The 14,349-nt window shown below is 39.7% G+C and overlaps 1 protein-coding gene across 1 annotated transcript in view; it reads left to right on the top strand.

Moving 5' to 3' along the window:
* The window catches only part of CFAP58 (cilia and flagella associated protein 58), a 103,388-nt gene that overhangs the window by 71,516 nt on the left and 17,523 nt on the right, over positions 1–14,349 (top strand). The window contains exon 16 of the mRNA XM_063133246.1: positions 11,856–11,975. Coding sequence (XP_062989316.1) covers positions 11,856–11,975 — 120 coding nt within the window. The remainder of the gene's footprint in view (positions 1–11,855; positions 11,976–14,349) is intronic.

Consider the following 14,349-nt stretch of genomic DNA (forward strand, 5'->3'; position numbering starts at 1 on the left):
TAATATATATTGGACAAGTAGCCAGTTTCTGCTGCATATGATAGATTTCCCTTTCTAATAGAAATGCACATACTGTCTCTAAATAGGGTTATTATACACCCCATTACACAATGTTCAAAGGACTTGGTTGGCCCTTGTTGATGGTTTGGAGAAGTAAATTGGAAACCAATTGCATATAAGACCTGCCGTCCGTCAACTTTACCCGCATTACTAGGCCCTCTCACAAAATACAAATCTGCACAACATTCAAGGCTGGAACATGAACACTGGCCAGCTTTGTTCCGAAAACAGAGCTTTATTTTTAAATAGTTTTCTACACTTAACTAATGAGAAATCCAAACAGGGTGAAAAGGTTCAATCCCATTTTCAATGGCTTAATAAAATTTAACTTAAGAGCAAATCTGAAAGAAAACTTCCATTGGTACTTTGTTCTGGGCAAATTTTATTTCCCTCTCTGTTTATTCCATTTATACAGAATATACAGTAAATGTTAATGTGTGTTGTGAGCAAATTATATTATGGCGAGTTCTGTGATTATCATGAGGTTGCATTGTGAAAGGAAATTGAGCCTCTAAATGGTGTGTAACTTCTGGTATTTTAATTTTATTTTGTGCATGGATGCCTAATTTTACAGTTTTTGTAAGTTCTAATCATAACAAGTGCAGTCTCCCTAGCTCCAGCTTCCAAATCATGAATTTGCTTTAGCAAATGTTGGCCCCATTCCATGCAGTTGAGTGATTAATTATAAGAATGTGTACAGTAGCTACACGTTTTTTGTACATTTCTTTATCCATACCCAGAATCTTGACAAGAAGAGTTATCGTGTTAGATAGCACCTAGAAAAACAGGCAAAAAAGATGATCAGCAAAGCCAGCTTAAATATGAAGCAAAATATTTATGTAGGTTCTGTCATCTTCCTTCTACATCTCTTTCCAGTCGGGGAACGATCATGATGTATGCATCTTGCAGAAGTGAGGTTTGAAACTCATTGGCAGTTAAATACATTGAGCAAAACCATAAAAACCACAGTCAATGTTGTCCCTTTTAGCTTTGCCCTCCTTTTCTCTTGTATTTCTGCATCATTTATTATATTGAATGTTGGCTTCACTAGGCAGAGAAGATTCCTGATATTTGTCATTTGCTTGCACTGTAGTAGTGGGTGTTGTTGTCATCGTCGTCGTCGTCGTCCAGATAGTGGTAGCTTTTGGCTTCTTTGCTAATGGGCAGTAGCAGTAAAACAGAAATCCTTTGAGGAAGGGTGAAGCATAGACAAACATATTCTAAATTCCTAAAAAAACACTCATAGAAATGGAAAGATAGATTTAAAAAAGGTATGTTTTATTTTTAATGATTCATTTCGGTTGAGTTGCATGTTCTCCGGAAAATGGTTTCTCCAAGAAAAGAGGTTTTTAGATGGGCAAAACTGTTTTGCAAAAGTCAACCCCCCCCCCAGTTTATTCTTCAGCACAATTCTTATGTTTTAAAATCAACTTTCTTCCTACTATGGTGAAAAAGCTAATTCAAAAAGAAGTTATACCTATTTAGGAAGCATTGCTCTGAATTAACTTTCTTTGCCCTCAATAACATAGAAAATGCCCTGACTGAAGGGGGGAATGGTGCCTCATTGGTGCTGCCAGTCTGCAAAGTGCCTCATTGGTGCTGCCAGTCTGCCACAATCAGAATATGGCATAGAGGGATGGGAGGGCACCTTCTCTTTGCAGTGCCCACTACAAATAAATTTAATAATAATAATAATTTTTGTGAACCGCCCAGAAAGCTTTGGCTATTGGGCGGTATAAAAAATATAATAAAGAAATAAAGAAATAAAAACCAAATACCCCTGTCCCTGACAAATCTCCAAAAAGGGAGAAAAAAATGTGACCCCCCCATTTTACAACTCAGTTCACGATGCATATTGTTTAGGTTTCTAAAACAAAAGATTTTGGATTGGGATGGGGTGGAGTATTAAACTGTAGGGAGGCAGGGGTAGTGTCACATTTAGTGAATTAAAGCAGTTGCTTATCTTCATGTATTATACCAGCCAAAAGGCACCAAGGTACCATGTTTAGAGCAAGCTGTAGGAAGAGCTTTTTAACTTATTGTACAATGGCCTGTAGAACTTTTTACTGTGAATACGTCAAAAATGAAACGTGTAAAGTTTTTTTTTTAAAGGATTCAAGTCATTTGTGGAAGATATGAGTCTAATTTAATATTATCAAGGAATTACAGTCCTGAGCATTAGTATCCCCCCATGTCTGACTTTTCTAATTTAGGAAGAAGTAATTTCAGATGGACTTTTCAGTACGCTCTAAAATTCCACCCTTCCACGGAATAATCCAGCATTGGCCACTGTTCAAGAAAGAGCATTGGGCTGGATAAACCATTGGTCTGATCCAATATGGAAGTTGGATACAGAAGGTACCCCATCTGTCATAAAATATAACTTTTGGCTCTGGTAGATAAACTCAGGGGACAGTTTTCTTTCTTTAAGGCATTTCTGCTTCATGAAGAAATTATGAATGGAAGGAGGCCAGGTGGAGATGCAATCTGAAATCACCAACACTTCTTTGTTTCTTTGTCTTCTAGCATCTGAACTATTTCTAAGCTGTGTCCACCACAGAGCAGACACTCCCTATAAACTGCCTTTGCTACTTTATCCCACAATATTTTATTTATGAACATACATGGACTCTTGCCAATGGCATGTATCTAACTTGTCCTCTAGTGGCTTCCAAAACACTTCAGAGCTTCATCTGATAAATTTATGCTTTAGTAGTGAACTTAGAGTAAACAATTATCCTTCTTGTACTCTTTTCAAGGGCTAGTCAAATACAGGTACCTTTTTCTCAAGTTGTTTATTATTATGTAAAATTTGTATATACTGCTGATCAAATTTTAAAATATGGTTTCGAAGCAAATTAAATTAATGAAATACATGAAATACAATCAAAATAACTAATAATTGCTGGAACATTTATATACAAATTAATTAAAATGTTAAAACTAATTAAAACCAATACAACATAATTACAAACAAACAAGTTGGGCAGCACACTCACTCATGAAAAGCCTGGATAAACAAATGGGTCTGTTATGTGATGTGCTTTTGTGTACGGAACACCCATTCCGACAAGATCCACAAACCCACTTATAAGGAATCTTTAGACATTGGCAAATAGAGCATCTATGACTAAGAAGTGATTCACTCCCAAAGAGATCCACATTTAGACACTGTTGAAGAGGATAATGCCACAATGTCACATTTATTGAGGTTTACAGATATTCAAATGCATAAGCTGGTTTGAGGAAAATTAGCTGTGGAAATGGATTCATTAACACTTACACCAATTGGGGATGCTCCAGCCTTCACAGAGAGTTATGCCTTGATGGGGAAATTAATTGCATTCCTTGTGAAACTGAGCTGCAGGATTAAAAGTAGTTTTTGAGACCACAGGAAGGAGTTTCTTGAAGCACACACACAGAGAGACTGGGTTCAGACGACACAATAGTCAACAGTTGCTTAAATAGTTCACCCTTGACTCTTGTGTCATCTGTTGAGCATTTTCCACACAACAGTTGATTATTTCCCAGATTTTATTTTTGTACTCCCCCATTACACATTTTTTATGTGCAGTTTCTCTGAATATCCACATTTGTGTACATATTTTTTGTTCAGAGAACTGCATTCTTAAAATTCTGTAGAATAACTGTGAACCTATTTTCATATTGTTTCAGGAAATGTGGACCAAACTAAATTCTCCTCCATCCCTAGTATTGTTAGCCCCTAATGATTGAGCTAAAGCTATATCCCTGTAGTTCAAGCCATTGCTTTGTGTACTATCGGCATATTTATTTATGAAATTTCTTACGCACTTTTCATTATAAAATTATCCTAAACCAGAGTACAAGTAATAAAATGTAGCAAAATAATACAGCATTAATGAAAACATAATCAAATAGATTAGAACAGTAGCAGATAAATAGCAGTTTACTTAATGCGGCAAAAGAGGAAAATTTAATCAAAAGCCTGGGTAGACAAATAGGGCATTAGCTGGTGCCGAAGCTTATAAGACTAGGCGTCACCCCTATATGAGGGGGGAAGGAGTTCCACAGCCAGGGTGCCTGTATTGAGAACACCCTCCCTTGGGTTGCCACATATCGGGGCAAATGTGGCACCATAATGAGGGCTTTCCCACTTGATCATAAAAAATGTTGTGCAACTGTTTTCCTTCATTGACAGTGTTTTTAAATATTTAAAAAGTCAGTATGCCCCCCATCACCTTCTTCCCACCCTATAAACTAAATACAGACATTCCCTCAGCCTATTACCCTATGACTTGCCTTTTAGACTGCTTATAATTTTTGTTGCTGTTTGAATCATTTCTGACTTGTCAATATCCTTCTTGAACTGTTATGCATCAGAACGAGCACAGTATTCCAAATGAGGTCTGAGCAAAGCAGCACTATTTTTACTCCTGAATCAGGGATATAAACCTCTGTTAATGCAATTTAAAATGGCATTGCCCTCTTGTGCCACTGAATTACGTATATTCTTGACTCATGTTCATTTTGTTAGTTGCTATAACTCTTAAATCTTCCTTGCCAGTACTAATGCCTAACTGGTCTGCACCAGTTAAAGTTTTGCCCTTCATTTTTTAAGAACTTGTGTGTAAGAGATGTTTGTCCTCCCAGGCACTGAGTTCATTGAGATTTATTATGTTATTTATTTATTTAAAACATTTCTTGGCTGCCTTTCAGGGAAGAAGTCCTCACAAGGCACCTTAAAACAACAAAATATATAAAAAACAGTTAAAATATTAAAAGCAATAAAAACATAATCAAAATAAAATAGCAATTAAAATCAATAAAACCAATAATGGAACCAGCAAGAACAATAGCAGCAGTAACAGTACTGATCATGGGAAGGCCACGGTAAAATAAAATGTTTTCAAGGCCTTCTTAAAAGTCTGCAAGGATGGTGCATGGCAGACCTCCAATGGAAGTTTGTTCCACAGATGTAGGACCACTACTGAGAGGGCCCTCTCCTGCGTGATCATCCACCTAATTGCTCTCACTGGTGGGCAAATACCTTCTCTTTATGATCTTAAAGTGTGGGCAGGTTGATTTTGGTGAAGGCAATTCCAAACCGTTTAGAGCTTTAAAGGTCAAAACTAGCATTTTGAATTGGGCTTGGAAACACAGTGGTAGCCAGTGCAGCTGGCACAGTATAGGCGTTACATGATCAAATTGCCTCGCCCCTACCAGTACTTGGGCAGCCACATTCTGCACCAGTTGTAGTTTTTGAACTTTCTTCAAAGGCAGCCCCACATACAGCGCATGACAGTAATCTAGCCTGGACATGACTAGTGCATGGATAACTGAGGCGACATCTGTCCTCTCCAGATAGGGCCACAGCTGGCATACCAGCCTAAGCTGGTAGAATGCACTCCTGGACACTGCAGCCACCTGGGTTTCCCCAGTTAGCTCAGAGTCCAGGAAGACTCCCAAATTGCATACTTGGTCTTTTAGGGGGAGTGCAACGCCATCTAAGACCAGTTGGAAACCTCCATCTGAAGTAGTTGGTTTCCCAACCCACAGTACCTCTGTCTTGTCTGGATTAAGATTCAACTTGTTCACCCTCATCCATTCCAAAGCAGCCTCCAAGCACTGGTTCAAGAGGTCCACATTGAGACCAGTTTGAACTTTTAGCCTATGATCTGTCAGTTTCAGTCTGTCAGTCGCACCAGTTTGGGTGTAAACCTGGATGGGTGAAGAGTTGCCTTGGGGGAAAGATAGAGTGTATCACTGCAGCCCTCGCTGAGCCGATGAGGCTGGCTTATGAGCAAACAGGTGGTGATAGGAAAGGACATGCCATTGAATTCAATTGGTTTTGTGGACAGATAGTCGGGAGCCTTAGTGCCCTTTCACTCTGAAGTAAGTTTTGCCGAGTTCACTGAGCTTACTCCCAAAGAAGTCCTATTGTCTTGCCCACGGTGGCCACCTTTACTTGGAAGAAAGCGAGGTAGGGACCTGAGCAGAAGTGAAAAGGGGAGGCAAAGAAGCTGAAATGGAAAAGTTCCATTTCATGCCCAGAGGAGGGAGGGACTACACCAGAGCGGGTGGTCATTTGATAACATCCTGCCAGGCTCCACCCACCAGTGTAAATGGCAGATAGTGTTATGCAATAAAAGGAAAAATGGCTGTGTAAAGAACCAATTTAAATCCCACAAAGAATCTGGAAGCGGAAGCCCCCATAAATTGTGGGATAAAAAGCCTGGTGTGGTGAAGCCCTTTGAATCAGTGGTTCCCAATTCGCTAAGTACTGCGGACCCCTTGTTTTTCAAATGCCAAGCCATAAACCCCCTACTTTTGAAAAAATTGTTATCTCTATGGTAGTTACCTGTGCGAAGCAAATTGTTGGAGAAAATAAGGGGTAGCCCCTAATAAGCAAAGGATTTTAGGTATACTAAAAACAGACCATAAAATTTGTGATGTTTGTGATATTACCACACAAAAATGACAATGATTTAGTTAGGAATATAAAGACGAATTTAATTTTACTAATGTCTAGTTTACAATTGAACAAATTATGACATGTCTAGCAGCTACTAAACCTAAATGTGATGGGAGAAATCATGCCTCTTTTGTCCCAAACAATCCCTTCCACATCCCGTTCAATATTTCCTGCTTTTAATCTCAAATCTGGATCAACATCGAGCTGATCAAAATGTCAAAAAATTTTGTTCACAAAGATATGTGGAACAAAAGGGAACTAGATGTTTCAAAGCTTTTTCACCTAACTTCTTATAATCAGGAAAAACCTTTACCTAGAATTGGTCCAGTCTATATTCTTTGAAAAATGATTTCAGTGAACCGTCACAAGTCACGTCAACAAGTGCATCTTGCTCTTCCGCAGTTAGAGCTGTTAGTTGTACATCACCACAATCAAAAGGATTCCTTATCCATGAGTTTTCAGGATTAGGTGCAGGGAAGTAATCTCTGAAGCTAGTCGCTAAATCACGCAGGTGCTCAGTGATGTTATATTTTACTTCTGGTAGGAATTCGTCGTCAGTGGACTCCAGAAATGAATGGTGAATATGTGAATGGTGCCACGGACCCTCTGGGTGGGACCACCAATTGGGAACCACTGCTTTGAATAATATAATCTGAACAACTATGCTCTGTGAAATCCTGATACACACACTACAATCCATTGTTTCAGTTCTGAGGATAGTTCTGTGATATTAGCTTTAAGCTTTCAGTATTTCTCCTTTCTAGCTAACTTCCAGTATTTTTCCTGTATGATTGATGCAGTCACAGTGTTAGGAAGTGATTTATTGGCTTTAGGGGACATCAGCAGCGTTAGTGTTGAATGAATAATATCTTTAGTGTAAGACTTCTCTCTCTAGCTGTTTCCATTGACTGAGCTTTATCGAGAAACAAATCTAGCAGCATGCTAGATTTGAAAATGCAAGCATAGAGAAATACTTAATTCTAATTCATTCTAATTAAAGGTTAGTTAGCTCTTTCGGTTAATGAGCTATCCAGCTGCTATCACAAGAACCTCAGATAGCTGCAGGCTACTGAGGTGAGAACAAAAGCAGCACAATTGTTTCTTTGCCTATCTTTCAAAGAAATTGATGTTAAATACAAATTGTACCGTTCGTTACTGCAAGTAACTCTCATGTTATATTACTCAAACATTACACTATACTGTACACTTTCACTAATGTAATCTAATTATGTAATGTCAAGGGAATGCTCCCATGCTAGTTTGATCCTAAAACTCACAGCTTTGTGGGCCTGAGTAACTTCTGGTTCTTGGGGGCTCATGGGTAAATCACCTTAGACAATTCTTCTGGGATCTAAGCACACGATGGGAGCCCTCCACACTTCAACAGTGAAATAGCACAATGAGGGTGTGGAGAAGTCATTTTAGGTAGTCACAAATAAGTGGGAAACCTGTGATTTTTCTGTCTATCTCAGACAAAGGTGCAATGTGATTTTTTTTTTTTTAAAAAAAATGGTTGTTGTTTGAAAGTGCTTTAGAAATATTAGCTTGGATCCTAAGAAAATTAACTTAACTAGAGCCTGAGTCAGGAATATTCAAACCCTACTTGAAGGAGAGACAATGGGTAGGGAAAGAGAGCAGAGAGTGAGAAGGAGGAACAAAGAGAGAGCAGAAAGAAGGAGAAAAGATGGAGAAAGGAGAGCAGAGAGAAGCTGGTGAGAGTCAAGCAGCCAAAGAGAAGTTGGAATACAGGGTTGGGGGAGAGAAAAATGGGGAGTGAATAGAATTTGGCCTGGAAAGGTACATGGGGTCAAAGGAAATTATAGAGAAGAGTAGGGCATTTTTTATTTTTTAAAGGAGGCATGAATGGGAGGGTTCAACAGCAACCACATCAAGGGGACTGAGTATGGAAGGGACGAGAGAGTGGTTGGCTTCCACCAGACTGCCTCTAATAGCACAATAGGCACTCATGGTCATTGGAGTTATGGATGTGGATATTAGGGGTATGCCCTCTGCACCAAAAATCTGAGGGTTTGACAGTGCTCTTAGGGGATGTTTTTAAAACTGTCAGATACCTGCAGTGTGGAGTGAAGATTTTTCGGAGCTCTGTCCCATTTTCAGATAACTGTTTCATTATAGGCTATGACAATTAACCAAAATGCTTACAGCTCTGTCATTTTTAAAGATAAAGAGATGAAACTTTACAGCATGGTAGCTCTTAAGGAGGGCTTTAGGCATACCAAGTGTGGAGCAGATCCCTTCATCCCTTGATTTTTAAAGAAGTTTTTAAAAGTTTGACAGCTCAGCTGTCAAAATTTGACAGTCAGCTGTTCCATTAGCCCATGACAATTAACAAAATGCTTACATCTCTGTCATTTTTAAAGATAAAGAGATGAAACTTGGCAGCATGATAGCTCTTAAGTAGGGCTTTAGGTAAGCCAAGATTGAAGCAGATCCCTTCATCCCATGATTTATTAGTAATTTTTTAAAAAAACAATCCCTCACCCCCCCCCCCAGATTCTGCATTAATTCACCCATGTGCATTTATGATGTGCAGCAAGTAATCTGGCGGAGTATTCCAATGAGCAATCCGGTAGTGTGGAGAACCCCTCAACGGAACTGTACCCTGAAGACCCACTCTGCACACCCCTAGTGGATATTGCTGGGGATTCTCCCTTAGACCTGCAAGAGATGTGAAGCATGAACAGTAGATTCCAGATAAAGACTTAAGGGCCAAGGACTGAGATCTAAGGTCATAAGTGAGAGCCAAGACATTAGTCCTTTCCCCAAGGAACAGGGAAAAGAAGCTCAGTAGTCTCAGAACAACGCTGTGGAGATATAGGCTACAATATTGAGTGAAACAAAGGCATATTACAGAAATGCATGAAACAGTAGATAATGCTGCTTTTGTTTTGTTAGTGCTATTACATACTGTGATACTGAAACAGGTTGAAAGCCAGTATACTATTCTGTCTAGAGAACTGTTATGGATCTGGATGATTCTGAGAAATCAAATTTCCTCTCACTCCTAAAACCCTCTGGATTACCTTGGGTTCTCTCTCAGCCTAACCTGTCTTGCGAGGATAAAATAACATTGTGAACTTTCTTGCAGGAAGAACATGATTAATATGATAAACAAAATAGTATGAGGTAGCTGTTTGGGAAGAGTAAATAAATCCTGTTTGTATATGTATGCATTAGGGGTGTGCACGGACCCCTGCTCCGCTTCTCTTCCAGATCCGAGCAGAGCGGAGCGGACATAGGCGGAGCGGGGGCGGGGCGGAGCAATGCAATCCTATGGGCGAAATGTTTCAAGATGGCGATCGGAGCGGTCCTCCTGAAAGAGGAGCTCCGAAAAATGGCCGCTTCTCTTCGCCTTGCTTCTAGGGGTCCGCGGTCCGCTTCTACTCCGCCTCTAGGCAAGGCGGAGCAGGCCAATTCGCTCCTGCTTCTGCACTTCTAATTGGAGCGGAGCACATGCCTAGTATGCATATACAAACATTATATGCATACATATTATGTTATTTCAACAGAATATTACTGTTGAATAACAGGTTTAACTTATTATAACTGGGTACAAAATATTGATGTATTTATGTGGAGTGTATTTCGAAATGCAATATGAAAATTATATGAAGAACTCTTTTGACAGCAAGATTGAGTTTGACACTGTGCATTTACCTCCAACAGTGAATGTTGCACATGTCACACCACTTCCTCTGCTTACATTTGCACTGTGTTACATGCAAAATACTCAAAGGTTTTTAAGCCTGATTCCATATAGTACAAATGGACAACTGCAACTACTAGCGTCTTGCATCAGCCACCATGTGGAACATGATTAATTGCACCTGCAAAAGTAGATAAGAAGTATGGGTTGAAATGGTAAAGGAAGGCCGAATTCCGCGGCTCACCTTGCCACCCTCTCCTGCTGCCACCACCTTTTCAGCCCTCCTTTTACCAGGGCTCCAGAGGAATCCTCCCCAGTATTTCCAGCCACTTGGATGAAACAGTAGCCCACTGCATTTAGCAGTGACCCATTGAAAGGAATAGGAGCACAAAAGGTTGAGATAAAAGTTCATTTACAAATAATAGAATACAATATCAGAAACACCCAAGAACCAATTCCCTGGTTCGAAACCTGACACAAGATTAAAATAACAAATTCTACCTGGCCTTGCTAGTTACACACTGAAGTAGGATCCTTTGTCTTTAGCCCAGCATATGAGCACGTTCCACCCAGACCGGATGAAAACCAAAGGACAAAAGATGGAGATCCTCCTGTCTGTTTTATACCATTTCTCACCCAGATCCCAACTCCTTTGCCCCTTTCCCTTCACCAAGGAGGATGAGAGGGCATTTTTACACCTTCTCAGCTGGGTTGGCCTTATGGCCTTTGATAGAGATAAGAACTTGAGCTATTCCAGTCTCCCCTCTGGCTCAAGTGCCTGGGTTACAAATTTTCTTGCCTAGCTCCTACTTCTCACTAAAATGTTAACTACTATTAACCCCTGTCTCCCCTTTACAGAAATACATGTGTCATAGTTAGAAGTTTAAATCTACAAGGATGTATAAGCACTATAGTGAAAGACCATGCAAAATACAGCTGAAATTAACACTGAAAGGATGAAGATGTTGATTTTTTCCTAGTATCAGCATTATAAGCCAGCATGTTTGTATTTCTCCATGTGTTCTTGATAAAAGTTCTGTGTTATGCCTATGAGTTCTTCATATAATTATGCATTTGTACTGTTGCTGTTAAATCTCTGTTTCTCTGTTCTGTTTGCTTGTTAGGCTTCTTGTGCTTTTGCAATATTAGTTCTTGGCTATTTTTTGTATGACTTTTATTGTTATAATCTAGCTTCAGAGCCTTATGAGACAGAATGACAGAGCTAACTTTTTAAAAAATAGAACGAGCTCTAAGGGTGGTTAATCATGATTATTAGGAATTGTAAATAATTTTTTTTAAAAAAAATCTGATAGAAAGGTATGAAATGTGATTATTATAAACTTATGGTGCAGTAATTTTTCATTAAAATCTTGCAGAACTCTTTTTTTGCATGTGTTTTGGTTATGATGCATAGTAGATTGTCCAATGTGAGGGTCAGGTGGAATTACTTCTGCATTTATATCTAATATGCTAAGATAACAAGGATGATTTTCAGGTTGGCAAGAGGTAAAACACTACAGTTCAGCAAACATTGTTAGGTTAGAAATGTCTTTATACTCTGGTTTTTTCTTATCTTTCTGTTCTGATGTCCTTATATTAGCACTCCTTCCTTAAGTTCTAAAATGGGAAGCAGGAAGGTGTAACAAGTTGGTTTCATTCCATTTTGTCTCCTAGGAGAAAGAGAAGCTGTATGTAGAACTGAAGCACATCTTAGCCCGTCAACCAGGACCAGAAGCAGCAGAACAGTTACAGTTGTATCGGCATACCCTACGGGAGAAGACCAAGCAACTTAAAGTAGGAGTTCTTTTCAAAAATTCATTATAGAAATAGGTTTAAATTGTATTCCCCTGACTCTAAGAACTTAGACTTTATTGTCAGGCAAAGGAAGACTTGTACTCCAAAAAATCCACTGAAGGTGGTGATATATTTCTTTCTCTTTTTTTCTTTATACCATGATTTTCACCACAAAGGGGCAATATTATTTTATTTATTTATTACATGTATATCATAGCTTTTTACTTTAACAAGTAACTCAAGGCGGCTTACATGTGTCAGGTTTTTAACCTGTGTAAGTTTTTGCTGGAACTAGAGACCTAAGAAGAAGTCATCTCAAGACTTTGGAAAGAGGCCAGATACACAGGTGGAGGGTATCTGGGCAGAACAGCAAATTAGCTGATGCAATCCAGTGTTCACATTACATGAGAACACTGTGATTGGTGTTCATTTGTATAAATATGTTACTGATGGGGAATCAGTGTGGAGAGTTTGGAGAAAGAATATTGGAGAGTTTGCTGGAGCGTCATTTTGTATTTTACTCTGTATATACTTGTAAAGTAAACTTAGATTAGTAGTTAAAGCTACTGTGTCTGAGTGCTTCCTTCTTCATTGAACTGTTTCATCTGCTACCTGGATCCTCTGGTTCTGCTTGCATTATTTGCACTCTGTGCATGCTCTGCTGGTGTGAAACACATCACCCTCTTGTCAGGTCATGGGCCCAGATTGCTCAGCCTGACTAGAGGTGTTCCAGTGTGGTGGCAAATTGCTGTTGGAGTCCTGGAAGTGAAGAAGAGTCTTCTCAATCTGCAGCCTGGTGAATGTTGTTGCTGTTTGCCTAGGAGGGGCTAGAAGAAAGCAAGTAAGACATCTGTGTGCAGTTTTTTGAGATGGCGTCAAGTATGGCGTTGGGAGGTTTGTCCCTGAGCCGTTTGAATGAGCACAACTATCTGGCGTGGAGCGTCAAGATGGAGCAATATCTCCGGAGGGAGGATTTATGGACAGTTGTCAGTAATCCCCCTGCTCAGCCAGATGAAGGTGAACAGAGAAGTATAGAGAAAGCTCTAGCCAGCATTATTTTGTGTCTGGAAGATAATCAACTTGTACATGTTCGTGGGTTGGTGTCAGCACAAGAATGCTGGAGGAATCTCCGAGAGATTTATGTGAGAGATTCGGCCGTGAGCAAGGTCACGCTAACGCGGAAGCTGTACAGAGCTCAACTGCAGCCAAATTCCAGTGTGTCTGAACATCTCAACATGATGAGGCAATTGTTTGCAGACCTGGAAGAGCAAGGCATGACTTTTACTGAATGTCATAAAGTCTACGTTGTTCTCAGTTCGCTAGATGATTCATGGGATAGCCTTGTCATGAGTTTGGAGGCTATGCGTGAAAGTGAGCTGACGTTACGATTTCTGACCGGCCGGCTATTAGAAGAAGAGCAAAAGAAGCTTGAGAAGCAAACTGCTAAGCCAAGAGAAACTCCCACCAAACAAGCAGCTTGTGAAGATAAGGAGCGAGTGTTTGCAGTGAGGCGCTGTTTTCGTTGTGGTTCCACAGAGCATCTGCGAAAGAATTGCCCTAGCCAGACGGAGAAGCAAGCTTATTCAGGCAAGAAAAAGAAAACTGCAAAACCGAAAGTCTCCGTGGTCAAGGCTGTTGAAAATGACCCAAAAAGCACATGGCTGATGGACAGTGGTTCCAGTCAACATATTGTGAACAATAAGGGGTTGTTTAAAAAATTGCATCCTACCAACCGGGACTATGTTACGTTGGCAGATGGCAAAGTGTCAGTTGTTGCTGGAGAAGGACCTGTATTCATTCCAAGTTTGGGTGAGACTGTGAACAAAGTATTATGTGTGCCAAGTCTTGAGCATAATTTGTTAAGTGTGTCTTGTTTAGACCATGCAGGATACAGTGTAATGTTTTCAAACAAAGAATGTAAAGTGCTCAAAGGAAATGAGGTTTTGGCTCTAGGTGTACTGAAAAACAATCTTTATGAAATGTTGCCCAAGGGAGAAGGAGGTTCTAAAGATGTATGTTCTGTATTTAGCAACACACCTGTACATGACAATTGTATACACCTGTTGCATAGACGTTTGGGACATGCAGGGTTCAAAGTACTGCAGAAAATGCCTGATATGTGTGAAGGACTTAATTTAAAATCTTGTGAAAAGTATTTAGACTGCAGCACATGCAAATTGGCAAAGTCAAAAGTTGCTCCAATATGTAAAAAGAGTGACAGAGTCACCAAGCAGATTTTTGAGCTGGTGCATGCTGACTTGATTGGTCCCATGTCTAAAACACTAGGAGGGGCGAGGTATGCTTTAATCCTGGTGGATGACTATAGCAGATATGGTTTTTGCTATGTTATGAAGAACAAAAGTGAAACGTTTGA

The sequence above is a fragment of the Elgaria multicarinata genome, chromosome 8 (genome assembly GCF_023053635.1).
Source record: "Elgaria multicarinata webbii isolate HBS135686 ecotype San Diego chromosome 8, rElgMul1.1.pri, whole genome shotgun sequence".
Classification (NCBI taxonomy): Eukaryota; Metazoa; Chordata; class Lepidosauria; order Squamata; family Anguidae; genus Elgaria; species Elgaria multicarinata.